At 46.9% G+C, this 23,494-nt stretch overlaps 11 protein-coding genes across 11 annotated transcripts; 4 read left to right on the top strand and 7 right to left on the bottom strand.

The window, feature by feature from the left end:
• Window positions 1-257: 257 nt before the first annotated feature.
• Window positions 258-1,478, top strand: N7466_007951 (Zn(II)2Cys6 transcription factor domain-containing protein; the record flags this gene model as incomplete). The annotated part of the gene is made up of 2 exons (XM_057167340.1): window positions 258-326; window positions 381-1,478. The coding sequence occupies 2 exons, from the start codon at window positions 258-260 to the stop codon at window positions 1,476-1,478; spliced, it is 1,167 nt and encodes a 388-aa protein (XP_057020381.1).
• A 572-nt stretch (window positions 1,479-2,050) lies between these two features.
• Window positions 2,051-3,623, bottom strand: N7466_007952 (uncharacterized protein; the record flags this gene model as incomplete). Its single annotated transcript, XM_057167341.1, has 2 exons — window positions 2,051-3,421; window positions 3,474-3,623. 2 exons carry the CDS (start codon window positions 3,621-3,623, stop codon window positions 2,051-2,053), a joined length of 1,521 nt encoding a protein of 506 aa, XP_057020382.1.
• Window positions 3,624-4,332: 709 nt separating this feature from the next.
• Window positions 4,333-5,000, bottom strand: N7466_007953 (LAMTOR1/MEH1 family protein; the record flags this gene model as incomplete). Its single annotated transcript, XM_057167342.1, has 3 exons — window positions 4,333-4,621; window positions 4,706-4,857; window positions 4,950-5,000. The coding sequence occupies 3 exons, from the start codon at window positions 4,998-5,000 to the stop codon at window positions 4,333-4,335; spliced, it is 492 nt and encodes a 163-aa protein (XP_057020383.1).
• Window positions 5,001-5,780: 780 nt separating this feature from the next.
• Window positions 5,781-6,844, top strand: N7466_007954 (uncharacterized protein; the record flags this gene model as incomplete). The annotated part of the gene is made up of 3 exons (XM_057167343.1): window positions 5,781-5,806; window positions 5,872-6,430; window positions 6,500-6,844. 3 exons carry the CDS (start codon window positions 5,781-5,783, stop codon window positions 6,842-6,844), a joined length of 930 nt encoding a protein of 309 aa, XP_057020384.1.
• A 293-nt stretch (window positions 6,845-7,137) lies between these two features.
• N7466_007955 (uncharacterized protein) lies at window positions 7,138-8,431 on the bottom strand (the record flags this gene model as incomplete). The annotated part of the gene is made up of 5 exons (XM_057167344.1): window positions 7,138-7,168; window positions 7,245-7,873; window positions 7,981-8,117; window positions 8,168-8,179; window positions 8,326-8,431. The coding sequence occupies 5 exons, from the start codon at window positions 8,429-8,431 to the stop codon at window positions 7,138-7,140; spliced, it is 915 nt and encodes a 304-aa protein (XP_057020385.1).
• Window positions 8,432-9,087: 656 nt separating this feature from the next.
• Window positions 9,088-10,845, bottom strand: N7466_007956 (uncharacterized protein; the record flags this gene model as incomplete). The annotated part of the gene is made up of 1 exon (XM_057167345.1): window positions 9,088-10,845. One exon carries the CDS (start codon window positions 10,843-10,845, stop codon window positions 9,088-9,090), a length of 1,758 nt encoding a protein of 585 aa, XP_057020386.1.
• A 289-nt stretch (window positions 10,846-11,134) lies between these two features.
• On the bottom strand, window positions 11,135-12,382 carry N7466_007957 (fungal specific transcription factor domain-containing protein; the record flags this gene model as incomplete). Its single annotated transcript, XM_057167346.1, has 3 exons — window positions 11,135-11,242; window positions 11,325-12,092; window positions 12,146-12,382. The coding sequence occupies 3 exons, from the start codon at window positions 12,380-12,382 to the stop codon at window positions 11,135-11,137; spliced, it is 1,113 nt and encodes a 370-aa protein (XP_057020387.1).
• A 2,210-nt stretch (window positions 12,383-14,592) lies between these two features.
• N7466_007958 (uncharacterized protein) lies at window positions 14,593-16,170 on the top strand (the record flags this gene model as incomplete). Its single annotated transcript, XM_057167347.1, has 2 exons — window positions 14,593-14,778; window positions 14,836-16,170. 2 exons carry the CDS (start codon window positions 14,593-14,595, stop codon window positions 16,168-16,170), a joined length of 1,521 nt encoding a protein of 506 aa, XP_057020388.1.
• Window positions 16,171-16,750: 580 nt separating this feature from the next.
• N7466_007959 (amidohydrolase family protein) lies at window positions 16,751-17,985 on the bottom strand (the record flags this gene model as incomplete). Its single annotated transcript, XM_057167348.1, has 4 exons — window positions 16,751-16,878; window positions 16,940-17,133; window positions 17,203-17,257; window positions 17,331-17,985. The coding sequence occupies 4 exons, from the start codon at window positions 17,983-17,985 to the stop codon at window positions 16,751-16,753; spliced, it is 1,032 nt and encodes a 343-aa protein (XP_057020389.1).
• Window positions 17,986-18,537: 552 nt separating this feature from the next.
• Window positions 18,538-20,212, top strand: N7466_007960 (aldehyde dehydrogenase family protein; the record flags this gene model as incomplete). The annotated part of the gene is made up of 4 exons (XM_057167349.1): window positions 18,538-18,604; window positions 18,676-18,738; window positions 18,811-19,244; window positions 19,313-20,212. 4 exons carry the CDS (start codon window positions 18,538-18,540, stop codon window positions 20,210-20,212), a joined length of 1,464 nt encoding a protein of 487 aa, XP_057020390.1.
• A 1,448-nt stretch (window positions 20,213-21,660) lies between these two features.
• Window positions 21,661-23,088, bottom strand: N7466_007961 (glycoside hydrolase family 5 protein; the record flags this gene model as incomplete). Its single annotated transcript, XM_057167350.1, has 7 exons — window positions 21,661-21,808; window positions 21,880-21,954; window positions 22,027-22,343; window positions 22,411-22,462; window positions 22,516-22,876; window positions 22,942-22,956; window positions 23,025-23,088. 7 exons carry the CDS (start codon window positions 23,086-23,088, stop codon window positions 21,661-21,663), a joined length of 1,032 nt encoding a protein of 343 aa, XP_057020391.1.
• Window positions 23,089-23,494: the final 406 nt, after the last annotated feature.

Raw genomic sequence — 23,494 nt, forward strand, 5'->3', positions numbered from 1 at the left:
GTGTCCAGTCGGGGCGTATCATAATACAAGGACCGTTTCCTCAAGTCGTAAAGCAAAATATGCACCAGGTAATACTTACTACTAGTTGTAGACTATGGGGGTGTCCAGGTTGTGGTTCGGATGAAGGTGGCATGAACCAGCTGACCGGAGATAACGGCTTTACTCGTGGATCGTCCGGATATTATCACGTGCCAACATTGTCTTCGCAATGTAAGTGACGTGGGATGATATTTGAGTGTGTCCCAATCAGCTTCGCCATGCCTCCTCGTCGGGCGCATACAAAAAGCCGTAGTGGGTGCGATCAATGTAAAAGACGGCGTGTCAAGGTCAGTGAATTTGTCTCCCCAACATGCAGAATACAAAGTTCCTAACGGTCGTAGTGTGACGAGACGGGGCCTCCTTGCGCCAACTGCATTTCCCGCGAGCTTGACTGTACCTACGTGAAAGCTTCACCGAAAGATGTGTCCAGCGTGGGACGAAGAGCCTCGGCATTGTCCATATTGGCGAAAGAGAAAGATCCCGCTTCTCCACGATCTCTTGCTCCAGGCAGTCCATCCTCGACTTCCACATCCACTGTGTCAGGCGTGAGAGAGTTGGAGTTAATGCATCGTTTTGCTACGGATACCTACCGTACTATGAGTACCAGCGAATCGGAAATGCAAGTATGGCAGATACATGTCCCGCACTTGGCCTTGCAATTTGAATTCCTGATGAATGGCATATTGGCGCTAGCGGCATTGCACATCGCCTCCACCTTGGACCCGCCAGCATCGTTCGTATACATGGACACGGCTTTACATTATCATAACCTCACCTTTGCTCCATTTCGTGCCTCCATTGATCACTTGACGGAACAGAATTGTGAAGCGGTGCTAGCACAGTCTATCATCACAACTGTTTTTGGTATTGCCTTGCCGCGTGTCAGTGCGACACGTGGGGAGAGCTTGAATATGACGGAGAATATCATAGTCCTGTTCGAGCTCCTCCAGGGAGTGAAGAACATCATTACCATTGGTCAACCTTGGATTAAGCTCGACCTATACCCGCACCAGAAGGGCATTAAGAGCGATGTGCCAGCACTGGACAGCGTGACTCAAAATGCTCTGGATCGACTCGCCATGCTGAATGATGAGACTCTTTCCACTATCGATAAAGATCAGTATCGGATTAACAAAGATGTAATCTCTCATCTGCATCACTGCTTCACAATGTATAGCAATGCTAGAGGGCCAGCAAACACACTGTCTTGGCTCGCCGCTGTCGACAAAGAGTTTGTTGACAACGTGCGGCGCCGCCAGCCATTAGCCCTTTTGATACTTATGCACTGGGGTGTACTACTAGGGGAGCTAGATGGTCAGTGGTGGTGGGCTCGCAACTCGGGTCGGGCGCTCGTCTCTGAAATTTTGCTTATCTTGCAACCAGGAAGTAATCAGTGGGCAGATTCGTTGGCCTGGCCTCGAAGAAAGATGGGCCTTTAATACCGATGAACGTATATGGAATTTGTCTGGAATAAGCTCGCCCTGTTATAAGTTTGGTGGATTTGGAAGTACCATATCACCAAACCCACACAAAAAAAAAAACTAGAGAAGGTTTCTCACAGTACCTGAGTCCCGATACTTTGAAGTCATTTCGCTAGTAACCGACATTACAGGGACATCGCCACTCATACCAGTTGACGTGCGAATGATTCGAAAACAAATCAAAGATAGTGGGGGGGGGGGACGCACAAGAGATGCAGGTCCATTCGGTGTCGGGCCCATGTACAATAATTCGGAAATATCAATATACAACCTCTTCTGCACCTATTCTCCAATAAACATAAATGGAACGTTCAATTCACCGCACGCGTCCGTTCTGGACTCATCGTAGTCCCAAATTTGCACCATCAATCCTCGGGGCAAGATTCCCGGGGATCCCCATCATTGTGATTACGCTAGGAAGTCTGGGTTTCAAATGTTGATTCTCGTGGTCTGGGTTCTCAATCGGGTGCCAGCTTTATATAGTAAATAGATATGAATAAGATCACCATTAGTTCCAAGATTTAATTTATTTATAATCTGTTAGACTGCAGGATTACTCTGCACCCTGGAATGTCCAACTTCGTGCTGGATTCAATGACCTTACTGCCCTGGAGCACTGGTTGGGAATATGTGATAGCCTTCTCAGACATGGCACCAAACGCGTCGGCGATAACTTCAAGGTGCTTTTCTTCTCCATTGGCTGCTCCTCGGGCTTGCAGTTCTTCGGGATCCGAAACCATGCCAAAAGAGTATGACAATCCTTCTTGACTCTCGAGCACAAGGGATGATGCCGATTCTACTGCCACAAAAAACTGGATGAAATCTCCTGGATTGGCAACCTGGGAGAGATGGGAAAGATCCTCTCCGATCAAGCCATTTTGCAGAAATGATGGCATCTTCAGAGGTTCATTGGCACTGGACTCTGATTCAAACAGTTGATCCAGGCTGGCAGCCTTGTTATGGCGAGTGATAGCTGGGAAGGCAACTTCTGGATCCAAGGAGAGAAGGCCCTGCTTCTTTCCCCAACCACCTCCACCACTCATGACGCGATGCAATTTACCTCCCTGCGACAGTGACCGTGTGAGCCGATCTGGGATGGAAGAATTGGGATGGGCAATCTCCACGTCAGGTGCCTCGACCAAAGCCCAGACTGAAACTCTTCGATCGGCAATATTATGATCTTCAATATACCGTGGAAGCTCCTTCTCCAGCTCAGTGGAGGCAGGCATTGGTTCATTTGAAGACCCGTCAGTCGATTTTGCTAGCTGTCGCAGGATATTCCCCATTCCTGTTATCACCTTTCGTCGCTGAGTGACCGGCTCTAGCGGAAGCATCATCCTCGGGCGAACATTTCCTTGTGTAGATCCGACAACACAGCTTGCAAGATCTGTACATTTTTCCAAGACGTATTCATCATTTTCTGTAATCCAGCGCATACCCATGAAGGTTCGTTCGCTTCCATTGATGAAGACGGTGTTGGTAAGGCGTAGGCCGACCGCGTGAACGGATGATTCATCCCTAACAGAGACCGTAAGGCTAGCTTCTTCGCTAGCTGGGCTTCCAATTCGACGAGGTGGCGTGGCTTTCCATTGTACATCGTCTTCCCTGACCATCAACATGGATATGCCATCATATTCCCCTACCTCACCATCTGCTAATAAGGGCCCAAGCTGCGGTTTTGTGGCATTGTTCGGAATCCGGTCAACAACGGCCGCGATCGCATAAATGGTATTCGGCCCTTGAAGAGTATTTCGAAGTAGTTTGTTCATAAAGTCGCGAAGGAATGGAGATGTTGGATTGAGCAAATGGGCGAGATTCGGCGTGACGACTAGGAGGGGGACATGGCATAAGTTGCTCTCGTGAGTTACTGATGGTAAAGATGAAACAATATCATGTGAAGTCTGTGGAGCTCGATTAATATGAAATAAATGAAAAGAGATTCGCTTTACTCACAATGGCTTCCGGTGTTCTCGTGAGCCAGGTGTACGCGCTATTCCATCGCTGTCCTGTAGTATGGCGTCGTGCGATTTGTGAAGCTCGCAGCAAGCTGGGGCTTCCCGACAGGCATGTTACAGCCCGTTCACTGGCAAGCTGCCACAGCATAGATTTTGGTTGGTACTAGTAGTAAGAAGAAGATTGGTGAATTGCGGATCTTGCTGGAAGCCGCGGAAAATCGCGTCAAGCACAGGAGTAAATGCGACAGAAAATCCAGACCGCCAAACTCCCATACAAAAAAAAGATCGTCGCATACATGGATGGTAAAACATCTGAGATTGCTTTTTTCACATGGTGTACTAGTAGCTACAATGATTTTTGCGCGAATGAGGTTTGTAATCTACTCGGAAGGAAAGATTTAAAAGTAGATGTTGTAATGGCGTACTCCGATTATCTAGAAGTCGTTTTACCCTAAAGAGCGTGCGTCAGCTTAAAGACGTTGATGAAACTCTGAATTCGAAATTAGACACAAAAAAGTCTGATGGAGACCTGCACCGTGGGTATTGACACAACAAAAAGGAGAGATACAATATGAGTGGCTATATATGTGTGAGACAGTCGACCGGCGATCCATGCAGAAGGGGAGAGAGAAAAGAAAGGAAGGAAAGGAAAGGGAAGGGAAGAGGAACAAAACACCTCTCATCAAGAGAACAGAAACATAAGGAAATAGAAGGTCAGTGGCCCCTTTGAATCAGATATCTCCACTCCGGTCAGATTCCTTGATTCTCCTCTTAGTGGCCATTGGTTTCTATGTTGACCCAAATCGTAGAATCCGTCCTCATCATATATAGGATGATACTTCCCGGCAGTATCAAACCTAGATCACTTTGAGAACACCGAAGACATCGCGGCTTGTATCCTTTTCGGCCTTCATGTTGGGTCGGGAGCGCTTCTTATTCGGGTTGACGACGACTTCGCCCCAGTGCTTGGGCACTGCGCCTCCCGAGTTAGGGCGACTAGTTGTCGATGCTTGATCAGAGGTCACGATGAGATTTTGACTTCCATCATTTGTAGCTGGGGATGAGGATGTAGATCGAGGGACATGAAGCGTTGCATGTGGTTGGAGATGGGGTTGGGGTTGAAGGGACCAGATATCGATGACAGAGCTAAAAGGAATGAGACGTTTGATTCGTGAAAAGTGAGAAGAGTCAAGGGATTCATGGGCATTTTTGATAGACAATTAGACTCACTCCGAAGTTCTTTGGCAAATGGCATCCAACGCCTCTCTCTCGCGCCTCACATATTCCGGATCCGGCTGATTTGCCTGCTGAGCTTGGTTGAGGGCTCCGTAACCATACCCAGCCTGATATGGATCCTCATCCAGCAGGCGGGATGACTCGGGCTAGAAAAAGGGAAACACAGCACATTTTAGAATACAATCCATATCATGGGCATTGAAAGGCTCGATGCCGACCGCTCGGTATTGGAGCTCACCTCGGGGGATTCATGACGATTGCCGCCCAGGCACGAGGCACAGATACCCATTGGTGGTCGGAATCTCAGAACGAGTGAAACTGAAGCAGTGATTGTCACTTATATTTTTATGTTGGAGGGGTCCCAATGCGACCGGCACGAGGTACCTAATAACTTCTCAATTGTCAAGAATAAAGGCGAGACCCGGTTGCCCTCGATGGGGCGGGTAAGACGAAATAGATTATGTTGATAGCGTAATGAACGTGAGGGTACGTAGGGACGAAATAAAACTAAAGAAAGCTTCTACAGCGATGGAGAAGGCTGGGGCGTAGAATAGAAGTGACGAATGGTGAGTGAGACGTTGCACACCAAAAGGTTGGAGGCTTGGGAAAGTCCGTGCGATGTCATTGATAACACTATCGTGTACTAGTACGTACGATGGGACATATAGTTAGGATTAAATGGTAATTTATCAACTTTGAGATTGGCAGAAAATAAGTAACAGATCGAATTTGTGTGTTATGTCTTTGGTATCGATCTATAACAACACCAATGTTTTTGACTGTCAACTACTGTCTATTAAGCTCGAATATAAGTGGGAATGGCTTCCAAAGTTAAAGGATGGTGGAAGTGGAGAAGGTGTAGTAGTCCTAGCAAGTATGTACTGCAGCTGGAACATTACGATACTGGGCAGAAGGCGGTGAACAAGAATTGATTTGGCCCACCATGTGCCCTCCGCAATCGTGGCCGTAACTTTGGAATCCGTGGCATTATATACCGATAACCTATTTTCTTCCCTTCCCGCATGTCCAATTCGACAACCACCGAAGTTTCACCCCTTCATATAACAGAATGTTTGATTTACCAGAGGCTATCTGGTATGTTGGCTCTATCTAATAGCTAGTAACTATTGGTGGATCCCGATTTGCTGACAATCCTCAAGCGTGCGCCGCGATGAGGTTCGGTCCCCGGCTTCGTCTCGCGCATCGTCTCCAGTGAACGAATCGGATCTGCAAGATGCTCGTGCCCGGTTAGGGAAGCTACTCAACCTTGACGAACTGCTTGGAGCCAGTGTGGAATTGGACAACATGAACAATGTACTGGAAGAACAAGCTGGTGAGGAGGACGAGGAAGAATTCGAATTTCGACTGTTCAACACCCCAGCAAACCCTCATGACGCCGTTCAAAAAGACGGAGATAAACCCGAAAACGAGAGCAATACGACAAGCAAGACCCTGGGTGATGGCAAAGGGCAAGTCAATATAGGGACACAAAAACTGCGTATCAGATTACGATCCCCGACACCAGGCTCAAGCGACCCTTCAGCAGGTCGCTTTGTGAAGGCTTCCCGTGGGTGGCAGTATTACTTTTCCACCCCTTCACTATGGGGTTCAAACGTCGAGTCAGAAGAACAAGAATTTCAACCGGAAAAGGCCAGGCAATATCAGGATATGGCCGTCACAGGAGAGTATATAAAAACCTTGGCCAAGTCACAGCCATGGGTGAGTTGAATTCCCTACGCCCTCCAAATGCCGGCCCTAAAAGGTTACTTATACTGGTATTTTCATTAGCCCGGTTGCCATCTTGCATGGAGAGTGGTGCACCTTAAACGCCATCAAACGAAATTACCTCGGAAAGACAAAGATGTTCCGGTTTATGTGGTTGAGAGTGAACCAACTTCCAAATCACCCAAGTCTCGCAAGAAGCCGGGAAAGAAACGGCGTGTTTTACTGCGGAAGCGAGCTGTGGCAGTTCAATTAGCAAAGGAGGCGGATGCGGATAAGAGGACGCGCAAGAATCGTGAGCGCAAGCTTAAACGTCGTCAGAAGGCGCGGGAGCAAAAAGCTGCTACTGATACGGCTGGAGGGGATATTCACATGACGGATGCTGATGGAGCTTCCTCGGGAGACGATTGAATTAAGTCTCGTCATGTTCATCTGTATTCTGAAGTTGCTTCCAACCTTGGCTTGAATATTATACCCTTGATAAGCCCAAAGACCTGGTGAAGTAATTCAAAGTCAAATCCATTCATCTAAGTAGGAATTGTCATATAATCCCAGGCATGGATATCCCGGGGAGCGTTCCAAGACTTTCAATCTTTATACAATTGGGAACCATCCATCTTCCTGACTTATAGATTCCCGTTTAACCTTTTATTGTGGATATCAACGAAGAGAAAGGCGCGCTTCAATTGTCTTTTGGGAGTGGTTTAACCCAGGGCTTTCATGGCAAGCTCGACACTAAGAATCCAAAAATTAGTCAATGATGATTCAATGGGAGGTGTCATGACGACGAGGAAGATATATGGCAACATACACAACAAAAGTGCCGGCAGAGACGGGCATAGCTCTTAGTAAGGTGGGGCCAATGCCTTTCCAGAAGCCAGCAAGGCCCTCGATAGCATATGTCTTCTTGAAGCAGTCGCGCATGCTGGCGAACTTCTGATCGGCACCAAACCCATCGGTTTGCATCTTACTCTTCACAACGTCAAGTGGGTAGCTGGACAGCCAAAGAGCCTCACCAGCGAGACCACCATAGGTAGCAACCTTGACCGCTCCAATATCCTCGCGTTTCACGTTGTTGCGCTTGGCATCCTGGTTCATCATGTATTCAAAAGCCATGAACCAAGTACCGTACGCCTGCGCCTCACGGAGGACAGTCACCGCCTGGCCGCGGAAAAGCCCCCGCAAGGCACCCTGGTGAGCGGAGATCTTCTTGACACAGTCAACCGGGCCAGAGTACAGGCGACCAGAACCGTGGGGCTGTGCCTGGAGACGAATACGGACATGCTCAATGGGACCCGAGAGAACGGAGTTGGTGACACCGGCGAAGGAACCGGCCATGTAGTATTGTGCGTATGATAAGGTGCCATTGGCATATTTCTTTTGATTCAGTTCCTCCAGCTTCCGGCGGGCCTGGTGGAAGGCTCCGAATTGCACGCTCACCTGTGATAGCAAGGAGGTTAGATTAAGGTCAATTCGAAATGCGGGGCAGCAGCAGCAGCAGCAGCAGCGTTATGGGAGTTGGGAAATGCAAATGGCAATGAACTTACGCAGGCACCAATTCCAATCAAGGGAGTCAGAGTTCCCTTATAGAAGGCCGCGGGACCTTCCTTCTTGAAGATCTGTGTTGCGCAATCCAGCGCACTGGAGTACTGAGTGGTCGTTTGCAGGCGGACCTTGACAATATCTGGGGTTGGGTTAGACCACTTCAATGCAGGTGTTCCGGACATTACAAACCGAAAGGTTGTCCTTGAAGAATGTTAGCAAGAACTATCCATTATACTCCATGTATATCTGAGCTTGATGAGAGGGTTGAGAGGCCTCAATGCGTGTTCCGGTGCTCTCTCCGGGTGCTCTCGTGCGGGGGGGGGGGGGGATTTAACACGGTGACATACCCAAAAGGACCTGTGCCATGCCGCCCGCGGCGCCTGAGGCCAAATCCTTGATGGTGCGCAAGGCACCGCCGCCCTTCTGAATATCCTCGAATGCTTCGGATTCCATGTTGAGCAATTGGGTGAGTTGAAAAGAAAGAAAGACGATCTCCAAAGTGATATCAGGAACAAGGGCCCTTATCGCGATGGCGCAACCTTGGGAAATTGTGCTCTGATTCGACGGTTTCGCCGACGGGAAACGGAGAACTTTAGGTCTGTGCTTACCGACTAGCATTACTCTTGGCATTAATTGGAGCAATTTGAACTTGGATATATAACAAGTCAAGGCAGGCAGGATTTACTTTGGAGTTTAAAAATATATAGAATGAATCTAACGCCACACATGTGCAGTCACAGACCTATTCTCAGGTGTCGGCATAGCGAAGGTCATCGGTCGGATCTGCTGCATCTCAGAAAGGACTTCTTGTTTTCCCGGAAGGGACATTGAAAGTGGGACTTTCACCGCGGGATTGTATGTACTACGGGCACTTCTTAAGTGGGTCTCAAGGTTGATCCTCGAGAAATTCCAAGGTGCATGTAATTGATCCAAGCCGAGCACTTGAGAGCAGCCTTGGAAAGTGGAATTTGATACATAGGTATGTTCAAATGTTACATGTAGAAGTATCAATGTATGTATATGTAGCACTTACTTCACCTCGCAATGTGACAATAACTCCATGAAACAACTCCAATATTCCCAAGCCAGAGGGATTCACTATTATACATTTACAAAAACAAAGAGCTGTTTGGAGATAACGAATCCAGTTCAGACTCTCCAACAAGCAGTGGGAAAAGTCGGCGAATGCGATCCTCAAGGATGGCCTCTTCAGCTTTCCATCGCCTCGAAACCTCGGCTTTCTTATTAGCGCGACGTTCACCACCATACCAGGCCTTCTTAGCCTGCTCCAAACTTTCCATCTCTTCCTTCTGAGCATGCTTGACAAGTGTAGAAACCATGGTCTTCCAGTTCTCAAGCCCAACCTTTAGGCACTGTGCACACTGTCCACGTACGGCCTTTTCGTCGGAGCCGAGACTTAGCATGGTCGATTCGGCAAGTTCAACTGCATCACGTGTCCATGCGAGTCCCTGATCATGGGACGAGGAAGCATAAATGATTTCTCCGATATACGTCATTAGACCTGCTTCCTCACATGGGGAACTGGCTGATCGATGAGGTGGTTGATCGCCTGATGGCAGGGGCGGAGGGTATTCGACGGGGATCAGAACTGTTTTGAGGGATTTGAAGAGAGCGGAGAAAGGGTCGGTGGAGGATTTAGTAGGCGGGGCTGGGAGAGAAAATTGAAGAGAAGGGTCTGTGGAGAGGGGAAGGTTGCGGCGCGCTTTTAGGATAGATGTGAAGATGGAGAGCGCGGCAGAAAGGTTGCCCTGGCGAGCATTGTGAACGGCGAGCGCAGTCGACACTCGAAGAATGTTCTCAGATGGCAGATCTGATGTATTGTTTCTCAGAACACCGGTTTTGAGATCCACAATCTTGCTGGCGTCGCCTTCCAATCCGCCCGCAGCAATATCCATGGCCCAAACATACATATCACTGGCTGTGTCTTGCAAACCCTTGAAGCCTAACCAGTCGGCATAAGCCAGGGAAGCATCAAGTTTTTGCCTTGTATCAAATCCGTTTGTCGTAAGGATCTTCATGTAAAAGGTCTCGGGCGGTGGTGACGCAAGCTCACAGTCCTCCTCATGAATCACCTTCTTCTGGCCAGCAGGCATAGGCTTGGGTCTGGGGTTGGACGGTCCAACAACATAATCTGCTGGTGCAGAGATCTTCCGTTTTCGATCTGTCACCCATCCATCAAGATTTTCGGCCGCTTTAGCAGCACCCATAAGAGCCTGGAAATATCCTCGTCGCCATGGCTCACTTTTGGCAGAGATATCAAGACCCGTGCGTCCGACACCCTCGACAAGAAGACCACCATCATATTGTTCAACGACCCCCCTACCTTCACCTTCAACATCCTCTAGCCGCTCCAGTAATTCCGCCATGTATCCGGCTACCATAGGCCAATTGGTCATCAGCTTACCTATATAATCAGGATGCTGGAGCGCCTGGGCAGACCGCAGAGACCAACGGCTTTTCCAAGACCATTCTGGAGGCGTGGGCCATTGGTGCTCGATATCTTCTTGGTAGACACCGAGTTGTATAACGGAGAAAAGGATCAGGATGGCGCCGAATGAGATGCCGACCTTTAAGCTACGGCCAAAGCGACGCTTGTAGCCTTCGCGACTTTCAGTGGAGATAAGACGACCAAAATGCTTGCGCAGGTGAATGGACAGTGGCGGGAGAGGTCGTGATGGTGCTAATGGGGACAAAAATGGTAGTTGAGGTCGGCCTGGTGGCGGGGAGACAAGGAGTTGTGTGCGGTGTGTGAAGGGTCGAAGCTGAACATTGGGACCTCTTGTTTGCGGGGAAACTAGTCGGGCATTGCTCGGTATTCGACAGATGACATTTCGCGGTGGCAGCATGGTGTCGGGAAAGAAAGGTTCAAGCAGTTTCGTGGATTTCTGCTTCAAGCGTTTGTACTGCCAAACCATGCTGGTCTTGTACCAAGGGCGGTGAGTACCTTCCGCGCTGGCAGAAAGTGATGGCCAAAAGCCGACCTGATTGGGGTCCGGGGAGTACTGCTATGGTGCTACCTACTACTCAATCTCATACTACTGGTACTGATTGATAATCGATTCCACCAGTTGACATCTCCCGAGCAAACCATGGAAGGTTATTCTATTACACTCGCTCCTCTTCAAATTCTAAGAATCATTCCACAGAGGGGCAGAGAATTTCACCCATCACCTCTTCGCTCGGGAAGTCTAAAGGAACATCAAGCGAGAAAATCCCGCTTGGCTTTTGGCGGCTTGTAAGTTTCTGACCATTGAAAAAGCTGGTAAATTGTACATTGTACATAGGTCAGTGAAATGCAGAAGAAACAAATATATAGCATATGTACGGGTGGAACAGCATACCAGTCATGAATCTCACTTGGGGCATCACCATTTGATAGTGACTCATCCAAGTCCTGAAGACAATTCTGTAGATTTTGCTGAGCCTCCATGTGACCATCAGCACGATTGTCTAGCTGATATGGGAATATTCCCCATTCTATTAGCTCAAATAAAACTTCTGGGAGCATTCTCTCCCCAAACCCCGTAGTACCCATGGCCTGCAAAATTTTAAGGCACCTGTAAATATTATCAAACTGCTTCTGGTCTGCCGTGAGGGCAAATGATGCCAAGAAAATATGAAGAATGTCCAACGCGTAGTAGAAATCCATAGCAATAAGTTTAGAGTGAATTCCATCATTCACCATGCTTTGCAGAATGGCTAACATCTGCTCCGCAGAAGTCAGACAGATGGCGCTGAAGGTGTCGAGACTGGAAGATTTTGGGGTCTCTGGTCCATTTGCCTGGAACAGCAGTTGATACAGTAGAAATGGACGGGCGATGAGCAGTCGGCTACCGTGGTATCGGAGATGGAGGAGTGAAATTGGTCTGCGATGTAAGGGTGCAGTTGGGACCAACAATCGCAAATGTGGAGGCAGGTTATCGGACCATTGCGTCAAGCTAGCAAGGATTTCCAGAAGAGCATTTATCTCTATCTCATGGTGAAGCACGAATGGATCTTTGTATAAACGTTTTTGGGTTATGCTCACCAGCAGACTGAGTTCTTTGCACGCTGCGAGATATTCCGGTGGACTATAAGCGCCAGATGGAAGAATCTATAAAATAGATTAATAAATGTGATTTGGAAAAAGAGTAATGGCCAGATTACCACTTCAGATGGTAACGGTGGGCACCAGGATTCTTTCGTTGCAAATGGCTTGCCTAGGCGCAATGAGAGATCTTGGTCGAATACGATAAGAGACCACCAGACACGACGGGCTTGTTCCTTCTCAACACCACCGTACGAAGCACAATATTTGTCGCAGTGCAGACCTAGAGAGCACGCTATCTGGACAGCGAGACCTGTATAAAGATATGCTTGGTTTGAAAATCCATGTGATTGCATAGCGGTTGCCTAGAATCCCGCCTCGAAATGTTATTATGTACCTCGGATAATTGCCAAAAGGGAGACTACAAACCAAGGCAACCATGGCCCGAACGCTATCGAGGCTTCCTTCATCACATACCCCCGAAACAAAAGTCTTTGCCTGCTCAAGATAATGGATTGGAAGAATAGTACTTTCACGGAGGTCTTCAGAGGCTGGCGATCCTAGGGCCGCAATAGCAAGAATAGAATAGAGAAAGCACCTCCATGATGAGGTCAGATCATGCCATGAAGCGCGGTAGGTTTGTTCGAGCTGGTCGTAAAATCTCTCCGATGAATAAAGCCAATAGAGACAGTGGACCTCTTCAAAATATCGCATCGCCAGCCGTCGACAGGTCGCTTGAGAGGGCAGGGGTGCGTACTTTTCTATGAGTATTGGAGCAGGAATTGGCATCCCCACGATGACCATGCCCGGAATCACATCTTGAACTCGACTTGTATGGACACCTTGAACCTTGAACCCTCTGATAAGGGTATTGAAAGACACCCCCGACTCTGCGCCCATATACCCTAGAACATGAATCAGTATCGGAGTTAACATAACAGGGCCTTATTCTTGCTCACGGTATTGGCCTTGAGAATCTGCCAGTAAGCACCCGAGCTTCTGATTCAATTGAAAAGCGTCCTGTATAATGGTGATTTCCGCATCACTGCCAGAGATACTGTTGGACTGGGGTAATATGTGATCATTGTGCGGAATACCCTCGCTATAATCGTGTATCTGATTATTGATCAAGTCTGGCAGTTGGTCCGGGGATAGGGAGGCGGACGAATCCGAAAAATCATGGGTTGCCTTTTTGCATTTCGACGCGATAGATCGAAGGGCTTCTGGAGTGAGCTCAGTGCCGGGCTGATAGTATCTCACTATCTCCTGCAGGTTCCGGAACTCTTCTTCGGAAACGAAGTAGAATGGTCTTTGACGTCTCTTGGTTTCATCGATATGGCATTCGAGGCCAATACTGTGACAGTAATCACATGGGCCGGGCACTGGAGTTTGGGGGAAAGGAGGATAAGTTAGCCCTCGGAAAGCTCAACCGGAAGAAGAAGCAGTATTGTATTAAAATTACCTGGATTGTTGCACTGGAGATGCAGTCAGAATAGACGCCCAAAACAAGCAACCAAGGGTAGAGGTTTTCACCTTCGTTTTTCGACGCCTGCAACGATCACAGCTAATTGCCGTCCGATTTTTTCGTCCCAGTGATGCCTTTCCAGCCATAGGGGGCATTATGTGACGATAGGAATAAGTCCAAGAAGACGAGTTCCTAGACTCCTTTGCGCCAGAAGGACAAATGCGGAATTTGTGGGGTTTTGCGGGGTAAGCGTAGGAGTGGAGAGCAACATGTGGGGAATCTCAAATAATACCCGCTATACCCTTCTTTACTTCTGATTCAATCAAAAAAATCCAAAATAGACTCATGTCTATAGTAGGTAATGGGTACCCAAAGAATTGACAATCCAGAAACCTTGAGATGTGAGAGCGTTCAAGGCTAAGATTTCAGTTGAAGTCCAAAATTCGACTTTCCGATTACATGTCTCTTGAGTTTCCTTATTCTGAAGCCTGTCCAGATGATTGCCATAAAAACATTAGTATGTAAGCTGTAGTTAGTCAGAATCTCATTCGCCCGATATAATGTCAGCGAAGTCCACTGTCCAGGTGATCTTTTGATTATGTAGCTGTTTTTTTTTCTTCCAATGGTTTGGCTTGATTAGCTTATACGGAGGCTGGGAGAGACCTAAGTTGCTACCTCAGATGAGAGGGGCCAGAAGAATTCGAAAAGATGACACTCATGGCTCATATCTAACTGGGAATCGGGTGATTAAAGCCGAAGTGATCAGGATCCACAAAAGTCCACGGCAAAGATGATAGATAAAATGCCGAGTTCTGCGGGGTTAGATGGATCTTGGGGTTATTGGCAAACTTCACCATCCCATAGCACAGCTTGAGTTACACACATGTGCATCGGTAACATAAAGCGATATGTTATGACTTGTGCAGACGGAGTGGGGTAAAACCAGTCTCGGTCAGCGGCAAGAGGGCTTAGCCTTATTCTAAATCCACTTTCACTTGACTAAAGGCCATCGCCGGTCTCCACTTACATGCAAGTCTACAATAATTGCTCCAGGCCCCGGATTTTGAGACCTTGTCAGAATCGAAAAAATTACGAACAATTATGGCTGACATCAATCAGCAACCAGAACAAGCAGGCAATGTTTTTGGTCTCATCTGGGCCGAGAAGCGAGTCGTCTGTATCTCTGTCTTCATTGCTCTGGCCCAATTCCAATATGGGTATGACTCTGCTGCCGTCTCCGGCTTTCAAAGTATGCCCGGCTTTCTATCGATTTTTGGATACATTGATGTGAGTTAATGGCCCTCCAAAACAGGACCAGCTCCATTGCTGATAAATTTCTTTCAGTCAGGGACTGCTCTAGGGTATAACATCAGTACATCTGTTCAAACCCTCATTCAAAGCCTGATGCAGCTTGGTGGCCTACTATCGTCCCTATTCATCTTCAAATATGGCGGTTCAATCAGCAATAGAAATGGGCTTTGGATTGGCAGTGCTCTATCATGCCTGGCAATAATCCTACAGATTACCAGCCCCCATGTCGCCGCACTCTACATTGGAAGGCTGTTTCTCGGTGTCTCCAACGGCTTCTACCTCACGTACTCCGCAACATACCTGAGTGAGATTGCACCGACATCCCTTCGTGGCTCCTCAGTTGGATTAGTCACATTTCAGACATCCTTCGGCGCCCTCATTGGGATTCTGATTGACAACTATACTGCCGCATATTCATCTCGAGCATCGTACCAAATCCCTTTGGGTGTGATGTTTATCGTCCCATCTTTTCTTTCTCTCGGCTTGTTATTTCTTCCGGAGAGCCCACGTCATTATATACGCCTTGGGAAGACTGCCAAAGCAGAAGAGTCGATTCTTCAAATTCGGGGGAACACAAACAGCGACAAGCTCAAAGCCGAGGTTTCTAGCATTCGAGAGGCTTGGATTATCGAGAATGAAACTGCAAAATCTATTCATCTTATTGATGCCTTCCGTGGAGCTGATCTGAAAAGGACAGTCCTCAGCATATGCTGCAGTGTTGGTCAGACTGCCAGTGGGATAATCTTCTTCTCCGGGTTTTCCGTCTACTTCTATGCCCAAGCAGGCGTAAAAAACGAATTCGTCTGGGTCATAATGAGCTTGGCCATTGCTCTTACTGGAAATATGGGAGCCTTTGTCGTCATGAGATTCGCCGAAAGAAGAGTGTTATTAGGAGTGTGCTCCACTATAAACGCTGCTCTGATGTTTGTTATTGCTGCTGTTTACACCAGGATCACGGTTGGCTCATATACTGCTGCTCAAGTCCTTGTGGCCATGGGCACCCTTTTCACCTGGACGTACGGACTTGGCCAGGGTCCTGTTCTCTGGGCATTGACCGTAGAAATTCCTTCTCAAAGGCTCCGCTCAAAGACAGTTGGCCTGGCAACCGCCTTTAATTATTTGTTTGGCTGGGTTGCAACTTACTGCACCCCGTACTTTATCAACCCCGGTTCGTTGAATTGGGGACCAAAGTATTGCTACATTTGGGGCGCCAGTAATGCCCTACTGGCTATATGGGCGTTTACCGTCATTCCAGATTTAAAGGAAAAGAGTCTGGAGCAAATTAACTGCTCTCTGGTGCAGCCGAGTGGGGGAAAATTACAGGAAACGGGGGCTCTGGGAGAACACTGCGAGAATATTGAATTATGATCTATTGGTTAAGAGCCTACCAAGTAAATAACGACTAGTGCAGTTGAACATACTACCCAATCTATATAGAGGTCAGTAGAACCTCGGGGAAAGACCCTCAATGATACAGCTAATGTTACTGCGAATTAGACCTTGGAAGGTAGTGGATAAGTATGGAGTTACTGATTCCAATGTTGGACTCACGCTTAGATCCTTCAATGTTTAAATTTCCAAGGTTATTCGTATGTGGGCATATACTACATATAATGTGTATATTAATGGATTGAAATGGGCGTTTTGGAAGGACTTACCAGAAATATTTCTAGATTCCTATATGTGTGTACCTAGTACATATCTCGGTAGGTACTGGGGGGAATATTGGAGAATTAGCACCTGGCCATGCAAATACACACGTGCCGATCCTTTATACATTGACTGATCCTCCTCCAGTCTCCAGTGTGGCCTACAAAATCTGGAAATACGATATCAGATCCAGCATAATATTCCAGGACCGACGTCCAAAGTAAATTCCACATCATCAGGTAGATAGTGCGACATCATATCTCGCTAGCTATCAAACGAGCCTTGAATAACATTGTATTCAAACTTCCAAAGGAAGCTTGAATAGTTTGATTGCATTTGTTCTCCCCACCAGCTCTTTTGTAACTGCATCAATATCAACACACCTCCACCAGGCTTGGGCCTCTTCAATTTGATCATAAGGCGTGTCTGTATTGAAGTTAGATAAATGGAGATGATATTGAACACATGTGCAGTGAAAATCACTAACCAATAGAGTATAAGCATCTCTCAGGCCCAAGCTCCTCGATGCAAAATTTCAGGCCGGGGGTGGAAAAGTTTCCAGACGTCGTTATGAAGACATTGTGCTGAAAGTAGTACTTGTAGTCATGTTTTGAGGGACGGGCTATTCTTTTACTCGGCTTGTTATACCAATGAGACGCTCGCCATAGATTAAATGGAATACTATGACAGCCAGGCAAGTTAGTGTTTTCTCTTTTTCTCTTTACGAATCTCATATGTATGAATCCTTACTTTTCCCCGAGATGACCGGCTGCAATCCTGACCCCGGGAAAACGGTCAAAAACACCTATTTGCAATTCAAATGTTCGTTAAATCACACGAGTTTCAAAAACAACATCATCTCTGACTCTCGGACTTACCAGAAGAACAGATCGCATATATATGGAACGATAGATCCAAGTGGAACTGGACGCCAGCACCGAGCAAATGCATTCTTGAGCCATAAACTGAATCTTGTGTGCCAAGATCCCTTGTTGTGGGGTAGCGAGGATGCATGTAAACCGGAATATCCAGCTCTTGCACCTTTTTCCAAAAGGGGTCGTAAAATTCGGTGTCATAGTACAGTTTTCCAGTGCCGTTATCACCCGCTGTCTGGTAGTCATTGATCATGCAGCCGTAGAATCTCAAGTCTCTGACGGCTCTCTCCAACTCCGCCGCGGCCTGGGAGGGATTATGCATAGAGAGCGCTGCTAGTCCACCAAAACGACTGAGGTTTTTGGACACTTGTTTAGCCAGCCAATCATTGAACTCCGTAGCCGTTCTCTCTGCTAGAGCTTGATCATAGATTCCTTGACAACCTGGCGAAGTCAACGATAACAGCATATACTCGACGCCTTCGGCATCCATCATCTGAAGTCGCCCTTCATGAATGTCCAGCAATCGGGCCTCGTGAGCCCTTAATGCTTCATTTCCTGCATTTCCAGGTGTGAGGATCTGCTGAGATTCCTCTAAAAGCCACAGCGTATTCGGGCTAATGACTGCTTCCTCAACCGCAATTGTGCCTTTTGAGTGCATTGCTAGTTATATGTGAATTAATAGATGACAGATTTGACAGAAACAACTTCACGGAAATACCGAGCTTAGAATCTCTTTTATATGCCCGCCATCAATTACTACTATGCATAAGAGGGAAAAAGGGTTCTCTGTATTCGGCAGTTATCTGATCGGTTTTCAGTTCAGGCGTCGGGATCATTTCGCCGACAAATCCTCCTCACTTTCCAATTTTATTCTCAATAAACGAGGATATTTGTGATTCCTTGTAAATTAACGTAAGCCGGAGTTGCACCTAGGTAGTTGCTGATATAGAGGTCTCCCAAGATCACTGCCGATGAATCGGATATCATGCCGTGTGCGGGGTACCTTTAACCGGGTGGCACGTTGGCCATGACTTGAAGCTCGGAACAATGGTACCGATGCAATATCTCTTGTCAGATGACAATCTGCCGGGCTGAGCTTGCCATCTTTAAGCAAAGTGCAACAAGTTGACAAAAATCCAATATTTAGGGAAGATGGATTCTTCTGTCTTTGAGCAGATTAGCCATTTGAATTCAGCAAGAGAACTTCAAGATGACCGTGATTCAAAAACCAAAGGTCATGTCCTTTGAAACACGACTTTTCATCAATGGAAAGGTTGGTTGGTATCTTGGAGATCATGATTTGGTTTTTCTAAAGGGGTGTATACTGATCTTTACTCAAAGTTTGTAGAGTCATCCGATGGACGCAGATTTGATCTGGTATCTCCGACTACAAACCAAAAGTTCGCAGAGGGTAATTTGTTTTCAATTTGAATATTTACGTGACGAGAGGAGAACGAAGAAGCTGACTTTGGCTGTCTTTTAGTGTCTGAAGCAAGTGAAAATGATACCAACGCAGCAGTTGCTGCCGCCAAGGCTGCCTTTCCAGCATGGTCTTCCCTTTCTCCATCTGAAAGAGGCGTCTATTTCAAAAGACTTGCCAAGCTAATACTTGAGTCCCACAATGAGCTTGCTGAGTTAGAGGCCTTATCAATGGGTCGGCCAGTACCCGGGTACTTCGAGTCATTTGCAGCTGCAGAGAATTTAGAACACTATGCGGAGGCAGGTTTCCAGGCACTTGGAACATCAAGCCTCAATACTCCCGGATATGTCAACATGACTATGCGCCAGCCTTATGGCGTTGTTGCTGCTATCATTCCATGGAATGTTCCCATTCTATTTCTGATTAGCAAGTCGGCACCTGCCCTCATAGCCGGCAACACCGTGGTTGCTAAAAGTAGCGAGAAAGCACCATTGACAGTAAGTCTTCTAAACCCGACGCATTACCATCGAAACTATTAATTATTCAAAATTAATGTATCTTTTAGTCTGCCAAGGTGGCTAGTCTTATAGATCAGGCAGGATTCCCTCCAGGTGTCTTTAACATACTATCAGGCCACGGGGAAATCTCTGGGAATATTCTGTCTCATCATATGGATGTTGGAGTGCTGAGCTTTACTGGATCTGGGAGAACCGGGCGTCTTATTCAACAAGCTGCTGCTAAGTCTAATTTAAAGAAGGTTATTCTAGAGCTCGGAGGCAAGTCCCCCGCTATTATCTTTCCAGATGCCGACATTCAACAAGCGGTGGAAGAAACCAAGTACAGCATTCAATGGAACAGCGGACAGGTATGTATGGCAAACTCCAGAATATATGTGCACGAGTCTGTGGCATCGGAGTTCATCGAAAGGTTCCGAAAAAGCTTTTCGGACATCAGAAGTGGCGATCCATTGCTACCTGAGACAAATCATGGACCTCAGGCGGATGAGGTTCAGTTCAAGCAGGTTCAAACCTACATTGAGGAAGGGAGAAAAGTGGGAAAATTGGTTCTGGGAGGGACTGAAAACGACCCCCAGGAGGGCCTCTTTGTTCATCCCACTGTCTTTCTCGAAACGCCTGAAGATGCCAGGGTAATGAAAGAAGAGATATTTGGGCCTGTGGTGCACATTAACACATTTCGTGACGAAAATGACGCCCTAGGAAAGGCAAACAATTCCGAGTTTGGTCTCTATGCCGCTGTTTATACCAAAGATATCAGTCGGGCTCTCCGAATTGCGCAGAAACTGGATTCGGGAACGGTTGGGGTGAATTGCACCAGCCCAAGCGGAGCTAGGGATATGCCATTCGGAGGATATAAAGCCAGTGGCCTTGGACGCGAGGGCTGGACTGTCAGTCTCGACAACTATCTCGAAGTCAAGAGTGTCCTGATCAAGGTCGAGGGGCTATAAACGTCATGACAAGGAACTACTAGCAGACTTCAGAGATTTGATAGGATAGAACATTTAGTATTACTTTGTTTTATTGCCTCAACTCAACTCAATTCTGTGATGCCTACATAATATCCCCAATCGTGGAAGGAGCCGTAAGTAAAGAAAAGAAAAAAAGGTAAATAATTATCGCTTGAACGGAGCGAAGCGTAGTGAGAGCATATTTTTCTTGCAGTACCAAAATTTTTGGTAGGTACGTACTAGGGGGATACTGAAACTGAGATTACTTATCGGGAGGGCCCTTATCGGAGGCATCTGATTCGTCTATTTTAGAGCCCTCTGATTGGCTTCTGTTGGTGGTGTCAGGTGACTTTTATAGTATCATGTGACTTATTGTAGTCACGTGATATGTCCCCCCCAAATATGACCGCTGAGTCATCCTGAGCATCATGTGACCAGTCCTATCATGTGATCTGCTCTAGATAAGGAGATAAAGCCTTATCAGTCTTATCTATCACTATAAGTGGTGCTGCATTTACACCTACAAGGGGGGGGGGTCTGGGGGGTCTCCCCCCAGAATGGAATATTGTAATTCCTTCTATATTGAAGCCCCCAAACTGCATTCTCTGCTGTATTCCTGCAATTCCTTCTATATTGAATCCTTAAACTCTAGGATAAGAGTCAAGACCCCTGCCGTAGGCAGGGACTTGGGGGTCTGGGGGGAACCCCCAGGAAAAGAAGTTCTTATACATATATATAGATTGATCGCTCTGTTCAGGCGGAAATCAACAGTTTATTCTAAAAATAAACTAGGCTAACACCTGGTATCTGCGTAGAAAGGTGGTCAGAAGACTGTACAGGGGCAGGCCAAGGAAAAGTAAGTTGAGTGGAAAAAGTCGATGTCAACTGGACTGGTGCAAACAAGCCACTTCCAACATTGAAGGTTTGGGTACTTTTTGAGTTATCGCCGTTTTTCACCCCTTCGACTCTCGATGTCTTCTCTCTGTTTTGTTTTTGCCATGATGGGAAAAAAAAAAATTCAACCTTGCACATGTGAATATTGATCCCAATGTCTATTCAGAGTCTACGCTTTCATTGTCGTTATGGGCCAAGTTGAAAAAGTACAACACAGCTCGCACCAAGGAGAAGATAAACCTCATTAACAGCGGTGGCTTGGGTTTATGCGGAACTCGGTATTTGGCTACTAGTACTAGTCATATGATGGGATGTATTGACATGCATGGTGGACTTGGAGGTAATCTTGAAGGCCTGATTGCTTCAAATGTTTCTAGTTTATATTTCTTTTCTTTCATGTTGTAAATTTGTTTATCTGAACAAGGACCAAGCTATCTCATATTCAATGTGCGTGATCCAAGAATTGAACAGAATGTGACCTGGCAATCTCAGGGCGGGTTTAATCATGGGATTCATGGCCAAGCCGCCATTCTGCTGAGAGCCACACGCATGGCTCAAAACATTCCGGCGACACAGCTTGTCAAGATTCCTGTGTCTGCCCAGACTCCATTTATATACGTGGGAGTCAAAGACAGAGCATAACTGGTTGCGAAAGATCCAGCCGCCCATCCAATCCATCCCAAGTAAACATCGGCATTGCTACTTTTTACCCGCATTTTGCGTTAGATATGTGATGGACTGCCATTGAATCCAAATCATGAGGCAGGACTTACTTCATCCAGCTCAACTCAGCGCAAAGATCTGTGTAACAAGAAGAAGTGCTTCCGCCACCAGTTTCGGTCAGGAAGCTGGTCAGTATAATGTTAGCACTGCAATTAATATCCAAGGGAGAAGAATTAAGACTGTAGAGCGTGACATACGCTTGTCGCCCGTTGCTTCGCAACCAAGTTGCTAGAGTGCCAAGGTTGCTGACTCCATTGGTAGTGCACGTAGTGCTGGTACCGCTTCCATCTGAATCCAGATACTGATGCACGTCAAAGATTAAATTTGTAATACTACCATCGGGGTTTGTCACGGTACTGAGAGCTGAAGCAGATCCGTCAGAGATGAAGCCGCCGACAGACGTATAGCTGGTACCCGGAAGCAATATCATTTGGGATCCTGCGCCTGCATTGCGAATCGAAGTGACAGCCTCTTGAGCGCTGGTCGCCCATTCTGTGATATCAAGATCGTGAGGCTGTGGGGGTAGGTAGAAGATGTTAGCGCCACAACTGGCTTTCGGCCTCATGTGCTTATGTGCTCACCTCATTCATCACCCCAAAGATCACCTTGGATGTTGATGCATATTTTGCTGCCCTAAAATAAAGTCAGACAAAAATTCCACATTCCACTTCTTCCTCTGCTCTTACAGCTGCCACCACACGCTAGCTAATTGGTCGCTCGTTACCGCCCCACTCGACTGCCCAACAATCTGATCATTCCAACGAGCATAGTTGTGGATGTCAATGACACAGTAGGCGCCCGTGTCCAAGCAGGACTGTACCAGCTGATCATAAATACCGAAATTGGTCGCATCTAAAGTGCCCCCAAGGCTGCTGTTGACCAGGTACTGCCAGCAAACCGGAAGACGATATACATTGAGACCATATTGACTGGTAAAATGGCTCATCTGCCCAGCCCCATCGGCCCCTCCCTGAGAAAGAAGTGGCGGTGTAACCTCAGATGCAGTATAAATTCCATTAGTATCTCCGCAGCCAAAATCGAAGCCAGCTATGTTGTGCATTAACCTGTCAGAGATGACCTTCATAATGCAATTTACAAGATATAAGACCCACCAATATTCACGCCGGCTATGTTTGATTCTTATTAGCAGGAATTCAAACCATTATTCGGCATAAAGTATAGAGGTCAAGCATACCTAACCAGACATTAGCCACGGCTAACCGGGCAAGAACTGCAATTGCAAGCAACCTTATAAGCATGGCAACTAAAAACGGCAGTATTTGTCCGTTCCTTATATATTCAATTGCAGATGTCATAAATGAACAGTGATATTGACACATTTACTAATTACATGTCTATCTTATAAAGTTGAGAATCCATAGAGCCATATACTCTAACATAATTGCAAATTAAAAAACGAAGGAAATACTACTGTCCACGGAAAGTTTAGCCCAATCTGCCACGGGGACGGTCTCTTCGGCATTTTGAAGAAATTTCAACGTCTAACTCTAACTTATATCTTTTACTTCGGCAATGACTGGGCCCCTTAGTCTTGTTTCAGGGGGTCCTAACACGCTGGCTTTTAGTTTCGCAAGCTCAAGTGCTGGCTTTCATCGATACCTTCCAAAAGCGACTTAGAAAAGCATGGGTATACGGGACAGATGT

Source organism: Penicillium verhagenii (assembly GCF_028828195.1).
Source record: "Penicillium verhagenii strain IBT 33310 chromosome Unknown utg000007l_segment0_segment0, whole genome shotgun sequence".
Lineage (NCBI taxonomy): Eukaryota > Fungi > Ascomycota > Eurotiomycetes > Eurotiales > Aspergillaceae > Penicillium > Penicillium verhagenii.